The sequence below is a fragment of the Amphiprion ocellaris genome, chromosome 1 (genome assembly GCF_022539595.1).
Source record: "Amphiprion ocellaris isolate individual 3 ecotype Okinawa chromosome 1, ASM2253959v1, whole genome shotgun sequence".
NCBI classification, from domain to species: domain Eukaryota; kingdom Metazoa; phylum Chordata; class Actinopteri; family Pomacentridae; genus Amphiprion; species Amphiprion ocellaris.
Genome location: NC_072766.1, coordinates 18,587,284 through 18,601,552, shown reverse-complemented (window position 1 = coordinate 18,601,552; position 14,269 = coordinate 18,587,284). Strand labels below are relative to the sequence as shown.

The window sequence follows — 14,269 nt, the reverse complement described above, 5'->3', positions numbered from 1 at the left end:
GTTTCCTGTGTTCTGCCAGCTATTGACTTTGTTGCTTGATCACATTTTGGTGGAAGTCCCAACAGGTGTGTTATTGATCAGACTGTGGTCACACAAACTAAAAGGGCCACTGTGATAAGTCTTTTTGTTTTCGTGCTCCGTCAAAAGATATTTTAAAATGTGGCTTCTGTAAAATTTTACACAAATAGTTCATTTTAAAAACTAATTTTCAATGTTTTGTTTTTAAATTGTAAATAAAAGAAATAGGATTTACTGGTTAAGGCCCCAATGCTGATAATGGCACACTCACAAGGTTTTCTGTCTGTTAATATCTCATTTTGCAAGTGCATTTTCCACAAGACTGGATTGCTGATTGTTACACATAGTTTTCATGTTGACCTTAAAAAACGGGCTTTTCTGCAAGAAGGAAGTATTTCAGTGTGTCATTTTTTTTTATTCTTTATTTTACTAGGTAAGCTCAGTTGAGAACAATTTCTGATTTACAGTGATGACTTGGTCATAGTTTCTGTTGCCTACTAGCTTAAGTATCAAGCCTTTAAGTTGCTCTGCATAGAACTGATTGACTCAGATGATAAGCAGTTTTAGGCCAGTTATTTCGAACCTGTAGTTTTGGGCCCCAGACACAGGATGTAGCAGCTGTTAAGACGTGTAACCACAGAAAATAAGCGGCAATTGAACCACCAAAGAGATCCCATTGTAGCACTGGAATCAGAATGATTAAATTGTGGCCTATTGTCGTACTCCAACAAGATGATGTTGGGTGCAGGTACTTCTGTGTCCCCACTTGTCTCACTTTGTGACTTTAAAAGCAGTACAGTGTATTGTGTGGTGCATATTATATATATTAAGTAGACATAGCTGTAGCCTTTGAGTTTTGCTGTCTGGCAACAAAAGTTTATGTAACTCTTGCTTTGGGAATAAAGCATGAGACTGCGGTGTGTTGGGAGTTTGACACCAGCTTTGTCTGTTATTACTAGTACAGAAGACTTGAGGGTGTTGACCAGCTGTTGATCACTGATCTAACGAGAAACAGAGGTGTCATTATGCATTGGCTGGCGATGGTCATAGCAGTCAGATCATTTTCTCTCTGTCTGTATGTATGGTAGCCAGACAAAGACTACAAAGCATGACAGTGTTTACATTGAATTGTTTTGACAGACATGATTCATAGCACTGGGTTCTTTGAGGAATGCTATGTCTTCCCATGCAAAGACTGTTACTGAGGGCTATTAGCTGCTCACAGTGTTGCTTTGTGCTAAGTCAAGTATCTTGTTATTCATTAGGACAGTAACCACTTTTAAGAAAATTGCAACAGACGACTTTATCTATATGATTTATCTGAGAAATATTTTAAATTTGTGAACTTACTCTATAGAGACTCTATATTCTATAGACATCAAAATGAGCACTGGTATTAAAAATAATGTGCAACAATGGTTCTCAATATTCTGACAATCTCACCTTTTTAATATAATTGTACATTGCAGGATGGCTACATCTGTGACTGGCTGTTTTAGCCATTCCTCTGGGGCTAGTTGCAGACCTTAATCGGTACACCTGTTGCTAGGAGACATATAAGTCTAAAGCCTCTCTGGCTGGCTGACGGCTGAGGTATCCTTGTGCGTATTTAACCAGCTTATTTGAGTGCTGCTGCACCCACACAAATATAAGGAGCCCCTCTGGTATTACCGACGGGGCTACAGATAGAGACAGGCAGACAAAACAGAAAAAGGCTGTCAGATACAGTGAAGAAACAATCACACAGCACAGAAACAAAATGAGTGCACACAAACACAATATCTGACTGTGCTGTACGACAACACAAGTATGGAAAAATAAATATTAAAACCTGTTGCCACAGTTAATAAATCTAAATGAAGCTATGGTGTCTGGTGACAAGGATTTGAAAGAGAATACGGCAGAAGCTGTCCAAGACAGCCTTATATTTCCACCAGCTTGGATGCATTAAATGATTTTGATCCCAGTGCTTGAATGCACGGCCATGACCCCATTACTGCCTGTCTCTGTCATTCACTCTCACATTTTCAGTGTGTCTAATCCCTCCTCTTATTTTATCCATCTCTTTTTGCATCTGCTAGTCTACTTTCTTTTTCTTTTACTTGTCTTTTTCCTTTCTGCAATCCTGACAGGTCTCTCTCTCATACTCCAACTCCCTCAGTAGATTGACTGTCACAGTGGGGAGACACACGGACAACAATGTAGAGCCTTTCGGTTTGCACTGTGTGAACTGGCTGGAGCTTGTGTTGCCTTGCCCCAGGGCTGTATTTGATGTAAACATGTTGGAAGCTTGGCTCTCATTTGTTGTAATCAGGCTTAGCGCACAGCGAGAAAACAGTTGCTGAGAGGGGGAGAAAGAGACAGAGAGAGGTGCGTGTGTGTGAAAGAGAGAGTGAACGTGGGGGAGGACAGAATGGGGAATAAGAGGAATTGAGCTTGGACCAGTCTAGCAAGGCCATATACAGCCCTCATGCAGTATACAGTAAACTCTGCTCTGTGTGTGTGTGTGTGTGTGTGTGTGTGTGTGTGTGTGTGTGTGTGTGTGTGTGTGTGTCAGTGTGTGTGTCAGTGTAGGCGCGTGAATGAGCGTGCGCATGTATTGACCTTGTTTAAACAAACAGTCAACCGGCTCCCTGGCTAGTGTGCTGGGCAAACAGCAAGCCTGTGTGAGCTGCACTGTGTGTGTGTGTGTGTGTGTGTGTGTGTGTGTGTGTGTGTGTGTGTGTGTGTGTGTGTGTGTGTGTGTGTGTGTGTGTGTGTGTGAGACCATAGATCCCATGCCATGGTGCCACAGTGCCACACAAAGGAAACCACTGCCAGATAAAATGGGCCCTCTCGTGACCTTGACCACTGTTTCTCCTGTTTTTACATCTGTTACACACACACATGCTAGCCAGACTGCCACACACACAGACACACAGACACACACACACACACACACACACACACACACACACACACACACACACGCGCGCGCGCGCACACATGCTCTCTCACACACATCACAAACCTTTCCAAGGGCCACAGTTTACACCAGAGTCAGTGCGCTTAAGTCCACACATTCTGACACACACTCAATGTGAGTCTATGTAGCTGCTCGCTCACACACGCACGCATGCACACACACACACACACACACAGAGAGTCTCACCATGGCAACAGTAGAGCAACACAGGGAAACAACTTAGCAGAGTCAGGCGCTCGTTGTGAGAAAGTGTCGAGTTACGGCAGAGGGTTGGAGCTGAGGTAGGTGAGAGGCTCTGACAGGGACAGAGAGGAGAGAGTGACAAAAGGGAAAGAAGCAGGAAGAGATAGGAGGAGGAACGCAAGTCAGTGTTGAGGAGAAAGTGAAAAGGAGAGATGAAGAAAACGGGAAAAATAAAAGAAAGGGGAAGATAAAATGAGAAAAAAGTAAACACATAACGAATGGCAGGATGATGAAGATGTACCATGCAGGGAGCAGGTGATGTTCTCCCTCCCTGCTTTGCACATGTTAATTTTCCATTATTAAAACTCTTGGAGTCCAGAGCAGCCGTTACTAGCATAACAGTGTTTTTTTTTTTTTTTTTTTTTTTTTTGTATTGTAAACAAAGCTTATAATTTTTGTTGTGTGTATGCCTGCATGCCTGCCTATGTGTTCTTGCAGTGATGGGAGATGTTTTTCCCCTCAGCCTGCTTTGCCTTATTACTGGATCAGTGGAACAGATGAAGGCCAAAAATAAGTAGGGACTTTATTTAGTAGGAGCTGAGTATGTAACTGTATCCAGCGGTTTTATTTTAGGGGAGAGAGTTCATCCTAAACTCGATCCACATTCAGAAGCTTGAAGTCAGAAGTTAGTTACGTGCTTCAGCGAACATAGGCCTGGGGTCATGTGACCACCTTTAATGTCACTGTGGTTTAATATAAGAACTGATCTCTATCAGGCCTGGGTTACTTGCTGACTGACCAGCTGGGCTCCATGCACTCTGGACAGGCTGAAAGGTGAGGAGTTGAAAGTGCAAAGACCACCCTCCTGTGGTATTTCACACTCAGCCATAGATTTAAGGGGTGGCTGAGGGGTGACTCAAGAATGTGAAACAAGTCAAGGGTGTGCGCCGTGTGCGTTTGCTGTCAAGAAGCCTCGTTTGCCAGGAGCATGGTGGAATCCATGTGTGCTTGTTTACATGTCCTGCTGTTTGCAGGTGGTGCTTTACCCATTTTCTAAACTGAAAGTGCAAATAGGCCCCCTGAAGTGTAGTTAGACTACTATTTGAGAAGTGCCTGATATCATTGTGGTCAGCAATTGTTACCCACTCCTAATGCTGTCTCAGGGATGTTAAACAGGGTGTTTGGGTTGGAAAGCCAACTGCAGCATTTTAAAAGGGAGGCATGAATGAATATCAGCTGATATTATGCTGATGTATTTGGGGGGGATGTGCTAAGAATTTGACACTTTTGGTGACATTTCTTTTTTTCCTATACAGCTTCCACTACTTATATACTAGTCCCATGCACTAAGTTATCGTGTGTTTTAAGGTATATATATGTACTTGAGCTTTGTTGCTTTTTACAGATTACTTCTATAAAGCTACTCTAAGTTTTACTCTCATGTAAATTAATCAAATTAAACCAAATTAAGGAAACACCAACCAAAAAGTAATAGTTTTTAGTAACAGCTGTCACTGTGGCATAGTGACTAAATTAGCCAGGTTGTTTGGTATGCTTCTGTTTGCCCTGGAGTGTTGATTCACTGGAACTTTTGATGTGAGCCTCTTCTTTGTGGTTCTGTAATCAGGTTTTCCTGGTTGATTATTGGATTTGGAAAAACTCCTGGCCTGGTAAGTGTATGTTTGTCAACACTGGCTCCACAACAATTACCTTAGGTGTAAAAGAGGATGTAGACAGAGGAAGACATGAAGAGGACCTGGAAGGAAGAAAAAAATTATGCTTTGTTGTTTGATGGTGACAGTTTGATGATTTTAGCAGAATTGACAAGCTGGAAAAATAAGTCTTAGATAGTTTCTCCTTCATATTTCACATTGCTAAATACTTAGCCTCAATAATTTAGATGCTTTAAAAGAAAAGTTTCACTTTGACACTGACATTAAGAAATTGACTCTGCTTAAAAAAGGTAATGTTTTTCTGTCATTTTTACATTTTGTATTTTAATTTACATTCATGAAGTTCTTTCAGTTTCTTATGTCTGTCCTTTCTCACAGATACATTCCTCCAGACACTGTTAACTCTTTTTATCCTGTCTGGAACACACATGGTGTTGCGAATAAACATGCCCTGATTTATGGACACACACACACAAACACATACAATGTGTTCTACAGGCACACAGACACATGCATGCACACACATGTGCAAGCACTGTCTGTGTTCACTTCCACAGTGTGCAGACATGATCATAAAACAAGCAACACAGCCCGCAAGACTGTTGATTCCTGTGACTCCACGTTTCTTTGAATCCTGAAAAATTGTGTCATTTATAGCCACAGATCCATTCAGGCCTGGGTGCATAATTACCTGTTAGCTTGTTACTAGCACAATTTATACTTTCATGTGGCTCTTAAGATCTAATGTGGCTTTTAAAGATGAACCCATTACTGGTTATTATGGGGGGCCTCATGCCGTTCCCTGGTGCAACTTCCTTCCGAATACATTTTGTGTGCTGCAGCCAGTAGTTTTGAACATTCTGTTAATTCCAGTTTGTCATGGGTTATGGTGAGAGAGCAGAGTGAGGAATTATTGCAAGACATGCCACATCTGTCAGTTCTACTTTAAATTTTGGCAAAACATTGTGTCTCTCTGACTTTATGTTTGCTTTGCTTTGTGGAGCAATCATCTCTGTGGATCGTGTCCTGCAGCACACTTTACACCTCAGGAACCAACACAGACACACACCCAAAAGCCATGTGAATTACTGATCTGTTTAGTCATTCACTCTAATTAATCCGTCACCGAGCAGTTATAAAACACATTTGGAGGATGTGGTGGAGTGTCAACATACCTTGGGACAGGGAATTTTTGCTTCAAAAAGCCTTACAGGGGAATTTTGTTTTAAAAGCCACAGTTTGAAATGTAATCACTGATTTATTGGTACCAATCAACAAACCATTTCCCCCATAATTCTACATGACCATAACCTTAGACTTCCTCGTGAAAATACAACAATGCTTTTAATAGATTTCTGGTTAGAAGTTTTCGGGATATTTTGAAAGTAAAGGTATTTGTGAAGATCAAATCACCAGTGTATTAGCAGTGCCAATGACGGGGTTGTTTTTCATCTGGCCTTTTATATATATCCATCCATCCATCCATCCATTATCTATACACCGCTTAATCCTCACTAGGGTCGCGGGGGGGCTGGAGCCTATCCCAGCTGACTCGGGCGAAGGCAGGGGACACCCTAGACAGGTCGCCAGTCTGTCGCAGGGCTACATATATAGACAAACAAGCACTCACACATTCACACCTACGGGCAATTTAGAATAATCAATCAACCTCAGCATATTTTTGGACTGTGGGAGGAAGCCGGAGTACCCGGAGAAAACCCACGCATGCACAGGGAGAACATTCAAACTCCATGCAGAAAGATCCCGGGAAAGCCGGGACGTGAACCAGGGACCTTCTTGCTGCAAGGCGAAAGTGCTAACCACTACACCACTGTGCAGCCCATCTTTTATATATAAATTTCTTTAAATTTCTCAAACTTAACTGGCTATAAACACTGCTTATATAAACTCAGCAAGCAAATACATGAACATCAAGTGATACAGTGACCTGTTTGGACCACAGTTTCACAAGCTGTTTTTTTCTCATAGCAGTTAGTATATGATGCTGTTTTGCCAGCTTGGACCTGAACTTACTAGTCTGAAACACTGGAAGTGAAAGAGAAATATGCCACCATACTAAAAAGTTTCTTCTATCCACAAATGTTAGGTATGTTGAAAGTATTCGTTCAAGGTAATTGTGCATCTCCTGTCCTGCTTGGTCTTGAGTAGTAAGAAGCCTAAGTCAAGTTTTGTTTACAAGCCAGAAAAATATTTTTCTCCTGTTTTATTTTCAGTTTAGCTGTCCTTTGGGAACCAGTGAGTCCTTACTGAGTTCAGTAGCACAACCCTTTAAAGATAGAAGGTTTTTATTCAGTTCAGAACAGTGAATCATTATTAAGATTTAAACTCCACCCTGCCTCCCTAGTATTTGCCTCTGGAGGCTCGTCCTGTCACATAGCCTGCTGTAAACACAGCATATTTCACTTTTTCCACAGTTTGGTTCAACAAAGGTACCCCCATACCTCCACTTCTTTCACCACAGGGAACTGTCTTGCAAGTAGTGAGTGAGAGTGAACAAGAGGGTAATGCAAAATTGAGCTCAGGCTACCGCTAAATCCATTAGCAAGAGTTCCCAAGAACACAGATTCCACTGCTGATTCCAGCTCACCTTTTACCAATGCTGGAAATAAGTTACGTTTAAAAATACTTCTGAAACCAGTGCGGTTTAAAAATTGGCTTCAAAGAAAGTCAATATTTTGAAACCATGCACACATTTTTTTGGTTTGCTCACTGTTTGTCTCACTTGCGTATGTTTCCAGGGCCTGATTGTGACAAATTTCACTCGTTTTATTTTAGCTAGTTTTGGAACAGCACATGACAATTCCCAAACTACACCCACTTTCTGTCCATCCAGACACCAAACATTTTGTACTTAACATTGACACAGGGGTGTGTGACGCAAACCTGCAGTGAGGAAAGGGTCAGTAGCCAGCTGTGGTGGGGTTGAGGCTTGGCAGTTCCTGGGGTGAACTAGCAATGAAAGACCTTGTTCTTTTCTGTTGCCCTCAACAGGCTGCCCTCCATCTGAGTTGGAGGTGTGGGCTTATGAGGGCAGTATGGTGGGAGTGTGTGCGTATGGGGGGTGCCATCCTGCCGTCACAGAGTCTGCCAAGTACAACATTACAACAGTAGAGGGATTGTGTGGCCTGTGTGTTTTTTCTGTCCCTCAGAGGAGAAAAGGTCCTGCTCTCCTTTCCATCTTCCTCTTGTCTTTACCCAACACGCAACACTTTTCCTACATCAAACATCTCGCCCCTCTGAGTGGGAGCTGAGTTGCCGGCACTCGTGGACAACCGGAGAGGACAGCTGCTGCTAGATGCTCAATGCCAACCTGATTGGCACACACAAACCACTGCATTTGAATTGACATTTTGTTTTTACCACACTATAACACTTAAAGGCCATTTTATATTTATATGTATATGTATGTGTGTATGTGTGTGTGTGTGTGTGTGTGTGTGTGTGTGTGTGTGTGTGTGTGTGTCTGTGTGTCTGTGAGAGAGAGAGAGAGGGAGAGAGAGAGAGAGAGAACAAGTGGAGGAACATTTAAGAGATGTTTTTTGTATAATTGTAATTTTTTCTTATATCTGTTGAAGATGGTTAGCACTTTTCCACAGGTTTGTGCTAGTTGTTAGTTTTTCAGGTTGTTATTGTGTCTAAAGTGACATATTGAAGATATTTTTTTCTTCTGTAAGCTACAAGTCAACATGACCTTAGCAGTGACAGTGATGTGTAAGTTTTCACCTATCCTTTTTTGTTAATTTAACTGTTTTCTTGCAACTTTGTGTTGTCTGTGAATCTACTGTAGGACAAATGCAACTGTTTTTATTAAAAAAAAAGATTGAGTGCATCAGGTTTTCTCTAAAAATATTTCCTTTAGAAAAAGCCTGCAGACGGAAAAATTTGAAGGCTATTAATTGAAAACATAAGTGTCAAACTGGTAGGAGGCCAAAGCGTCAGATGAATCTCCAGTGGCCCTGCCAGAAATATCACAACACCCTCGACCTGCCATTAAGGTTCCCTCCAAAAAAGGGTGGCCTTCTGAAAGGGAATGGAAATGAAAAGAATATTCATTTGTTCACACCTCTCTCCTGCAGCCCAAGGACTCACATCTGTTTTTATTCTGTTTTTCTATCTCTCTCTGTCATGTCTCAGCTCATTGGCTACAGTGAGAAGCCTGTCAACCTGCAGATGTTCATCGGAACAGCAGATGACCGTTACTTGAGGCCGCACGCGTTCTACCAGGTGCACCGGATCACCGGAAAAACTGTAGCTACAGCCAGCCAAGAAATTATTGTCTCCAGCACCAAAGTTCTTGAAATTCCTCTCCTTCCTGAAAACAACATGTCAGCCAGGTAGTTGTCAGAAGCACTTCAGGGTTACATTACTCAGTTATGAGCTTACCACCATGAAGGAAGCCCTGTCCAATGAAAAATAACCACAATTATGATTATACATGGTTGTAATACCTTCCAAAGGGGATTTTATAGATTTTTCTTAATTTAAACCAACAGGAGGGTCAAGCGCAGAAGGAAAATGTGAAGGTTTCCCATGAAGCAGAGAAACAAGCTTTATTAATTTGTTTATGATCCTGTAACACTAGAATGACTATATTTATATGAGATCCGGTTTCATTTACACTGCAATTCATAACAAGAGATTTGGTAGGGATTTTTTCATTTACAGTTATACTGAATCATATTCACAGACATTTTTAATTTGTGACTCAACAATGCCTCTCACTTCCAATCCCCTGCTGAGCTTGTGGTTGGTTTTATCACTCATAGGCCTTTACTACTTAAATATGTCTTAGATGCTTGCCATCCTGGTGGTGCTGTATGGGGCCAACTATTTTCCCTTTACCTTGCAGTATCGACTGTGCTGGCATACTCAAGCTGCGGAACTCAGACATTGAGCTGCGAAAGGGGGAGACGGATATTGGACGGAAGAACACACGGGTCCGCGTGGTGTTCAGAGTGCACATCCCTCAACCCAACGGGAAGGTGCTTTCACTGCAGGCTGCCTCCATTCCTGTAGAGTGCTGTGAGTGTTTACTTCCCAGCCTGAGTCTCACACATAAAAATATTCGTTCAGAAAACCACAGACAGGATAAAGACATACGCATGGCACACAAACGATCCTATCCACATGCCTTTATTAGCAAGCTTGCAGTCTGGTAATTTATATGTTGATTTAATCTACTGTTTGCTCTTATTGAAAGTCACTTTAGATTATAACGTCTGATGAATGTTACAAATATAAATGTGCTCAGGTCTGTCTGTGCCCTTCTAGCTTAATGATCACTTAAGAAGCTACACACACACACTCATGGCACATACACAAGTGCACAAGAAGAATACACTTGGCTTTGTTCTGCAATTTTATTACTGAGGCTTTCAGTGAGGTGTTGAATCCATAGTCATTTCTGGCCGCATGTTATATTGAATTATATGATTTTACAAACCATTGTCCACTTACAGTACATCAGCACAGCTCAGCAAATGATCGACCTCTTTTCTCTTCAACCATTTCTGCGTCTCTCCCAGCCCAGCGTTCAGCTCAAGAGCTGCCCCAGGTTGAGAAATCCAGCCTGACCAGCTGTCTGGTCAGCGGGGGAGAAGAGATGGTCATCACTGGCTCCAACTTCTTCCCGGAGTCCAAGGTCATCTTCCTGGAGAAAGGCCCTGGTAAGTGTTGTGTTCACACAGCAGCTTAGACTTGAACTGCTACTGCAGGAAGAGCTAATACCAAGTGTGTGAGCAAAGATATTTTATGGCTGTCTGACAGATCTATCAAAAGACTGAGCAAAAACACGTGATGTGTCATTTTCAGCTGTACTTTGTAACTCAAAGACCAAGCTGAGTTTGATAGCATTCATTATATTCAGCTCTTAAAGGACAGATTCTATACAGGCACATTTTTTTGCAGTAGTGAAAAGAGGTCCACAACATAATATTGTGTCTTCTGTATTTCTACTACACATTGATTTTTTAAATTATTTCTAAAATATTAACTTTGTTGTGGCAACAAAATACTAACATATGGAGAAAATGAATATTTCTTACAAATGCAAAGAAATACTCATGACTTCTGGTATCAAAATCGTTAATGTCTGCATACCAGTTCTCAGATCACATCTATCATCATCTATCATTTTGTGAAATGTTAATCAGACTTTGACAGTACTGTTTTCAGTATATAGATCATGCCACTGCAACAGGGATACTGTGTATTACACAAAACAAGCTTCAAAATTGCATACATAAGATTATTTTTTTCTTCAGCCATGCTTGACTTACTGAAATTATTTTATTAAAAAAAAGTTGAATGTGTTATTAAGTTTTTGTGATGTGGTCATGCTGCATCCAGAGCAACTCCAATTAATGCATTTAGTAAACCAGTCTTGCACCACCTGTCTAGAGAATTTGAGTTTCAGGATGAATGTAGAATCCTAAAACCAGTATTTGTAACTTTAAAAGTTGCTTGTAGCTTTTTAACAAATACCTAGGCTAAAGAGATTACTTAGTTTACTCCCTGTGGTATTTATATGTCTTCTTTTAAGTCATTGTCTTTTGTCCTATTCTTTCTCTGTTGTACACGACTCTATTATAAAAATACATTTAAGAGCTGTTACTTAGGATGGAAATTTTAAATGGATGACAGTTTTTGAGCCAGTCTCTGCCTGCCCGAGGTACCTTTGTGATGTAGAGCAACAGAATCAAGTTCACACATGGCAGAAAGTTGAGCGGTGTTGTTTTTGTGAGTGAGAGCCATTCTCTAAGGTTTTCTAGGGAAAAAAAAAGTTGCCTGGAGGAATGTTTAGCGCTTTGAGGTGTACCAGGTGAAGCATGGCATAGGAAAGTAGCAAGAGGAAACTTTGCGCATCGTGGGTAGGGAGTAAAGCTGGGTCCTATGGTGCATGAAGGCCGTGGACTGTGGAAGGAGACAGAAACAATATGAAAGGGGAGGGGAACATGATGTTGATTACGTTTGTGTAAATGATCCTCCTCATCATGACTAATCCGTCCGCTTTAATGCAGAAAGGCACTGATTGGAGTAAGTATTGGAATGGAAGAAAAGAAAAAAAGAGAGGCAGTGACAGATATTTTTCCACCATCTCTCATAATTGAAAGACAACAACATATTCAAGAGGAGGAGGAGAGACTGGTCTATTGTTTCCAATTATATCCAAACAGTTACTCAAGTGAGATCCTGCTCAAGAAAATAAATGTCACACTTCAATAACATAGTTTGGGTTTGCTATCTTTTGGTTTGCTTAGCTTTAGCGGGATTCTTATTTTTTGCTACCTTAATGCAGCCTGTTGTAAGAAAGCAATGTTGAAATATATTTTTATTTAATAGTAAATGTAATTTTTGGTTTATTGAAGTTGAATTTAGGCAGTGAAGCAGTATAAAAGAAGAGAAAAGGGAAGGCAAGTAAAGGGAAATTGTCTGAGCTTGAGGATCTAGTGACTTTATTTATACATAAACTACTACAAGAATTAATTTTTTTAGGAGAGAGTTTGCATGCAAAATACATATATATTTTTGCCTAAAAATAACTATGTTGACATTACTAGACTACATCCAACACTGAAGTTAAAATAAGCCCATAATTGGTATAAGTCTTTCAGTTTTACAAGCATGAATGTTTACACAAGGGATTTGACTTTAAAGGCTGTAACACTGCCTATCTTGAATAGTGACTAATACAGCAAGAGTACTGCGGTGTTGCATTGTAAAAGCTACAAAACTATGGCTTTTTACAAAGATATAAAAGCCCACGGTTGCAACATAAACAGTAATCACCTTCTTTGTTTTTGTTTGATCTTCCGGCACAATGGCTGTACGGTCTTTTCCCTTCTGAGCGGGGTGCGTAAAGTGTTTCGATGATCCAAGTCATTGTCTTAGCGCGGTATGAGGTTCCTGTCGGTGCTTGTTGTCTGAAAGAGCATGTGGGGCCCTTGCTCCTGCCTGTTGAATGTCAACAAGCTGCACTGCAATAATGCACTGCTGTCAGCTGCAAGACATTCAAGGTCATTTGCTCATTGGAAAAAAAGTACTCTGTCGTCAACAAGTTAAGCTCTTCCTTCACAATAGAGAGAATCTGTTTTGGGTTATGACTGTCTAATGTGCCAGTGGATTACTACTACTAAGGCTAATGTTCTGGTGAGGTCAGTGCAGGTAAATCACCTACTTATAGCTACAGTAGAGTGGATTTTGATAGAAAACTGAATAGCCTAAATGTACCAGGGCTTACAGTCGAGTGCTTGCTTTGTTAAATCTACATATAGGCTTGGCCTCTTTGCAGACATGTTGCAGATGCCTGACAGTGGTATTTGGGGGAATCCTTTGGGTTTTGTGGAAGAGGCCATGCAGGTGCAGAGTATACTTGCACCATGTGCGCGCCATGAAAAAGGCAACTGCAAATAAATTTTCCTCAGCTAAGAGGCTGTTCAGTAGTTAACTGTCAGAGTTTTTATTCTTCTCAGTGCTCAATGAGTGTGATTTCTTCCAACCACACGGCAAGCCTGTCAGTGTTTTCACCCCAACTGCTTCCCTTCGAGCAGCTGCCCCTAAGATGTCTGGCCAAATAATTAGATCCCTCATAGGAAAACTGGAAAGGATGTTTTCTAGCCAGAAACCTGGCAGTGTGTAAAGTCATTTTAAAATAAATACAATTATTCCACTGCTCTCTCCATAATTTTAACCAGACAAGACAAACAGCAGGATATTTGGACATTTGATTACTATTTAATAGCTGCTAATATTTTTTCCATGGGACTTTTGGGCCTTTAAAAACTATATAGTTTAAAATGCTTGTGATTCCCCAGAACAAACTGAAATTGTGTGCTTCTCTGAAGCCTCACGTGGTTCTTAAGCCCTGTCTGTTTGAGAAAGCACTCCACATTGACATTCATTTTGGAAAATAGAAAAGAGAGAGCTACTCCAAATGGGGAAAGATAGTTATAGATATTACAGCACTCTGGAAAGATGTCTAAATTGAAATGAGGCAGTTATTAATGATCATTTCAGGTCTGGGTTTATCACTGATTCTGTGTAAAGTAAAATTTTTCTCCACTATTCTTACAAAACAAGTATTACTCTGCTGTCCCTTACAGACCAACACTTACAGCCTTTTCTCATGTATTAGCCTGAGCAAATGTGACCGATCTTCTTATGATATTGCAATTACTTACATATTAATCTGATTAAAAGTGGGGGAGTTTACAGTATAATGTTTTAAGCATATGACATGAGGATTGTCACTGGCTTATTCATTTCCTTTTTTTGTTTTAAACATTCCGTTTAGATGGACGACCACAGTGGGAAGTTGAGGCAAAAATAGTCCGTGAGAAAACTCAGGGTGTAAGTAGTTGCTTATTTTCCTGTATATACTACACCATTTTTCTGTATCATTTGCAAAGCT

At 40.8% G+C, this 14,269-nt stretch overlaps 1 protein-coding gene across 3 annotated transcripts in view; it reads left to right on the top strand.

Moving 5' to 3' along the window:
* Positions 1–14,269, top strand: part of nfatc3a (nuclear factor of activated T cells 3a) — a 62,261-nt gene that overhangs the window by 30,926 nt on the left and 17,066 nt on the right. For 2 of the 3 annotated variants that reach the window (XM_055012374.1, XM_055012377.1), the window contains exons 4-7: positions 8,995–9,194; positions 9,710–9,882; positions 10,386–10,526; positions 14,153–14,208. In XM_055012374.1, coding sequence (XP_054868349.1) covers positions 8,995–9,194; positions 9,710–9,882; positions 10,386–10,526; positions 14,153–14,208 — 570 coding nt within the window. The remainder of the gene's footprint in view (positions 1–8,994; positions 9,195–9,709; positions 9,883–10,385; positions 10,527–14,152; positions 14,209–14,269) is intronic. The other variant, XM_055012380.1, reaches the window with a different exon arrangement.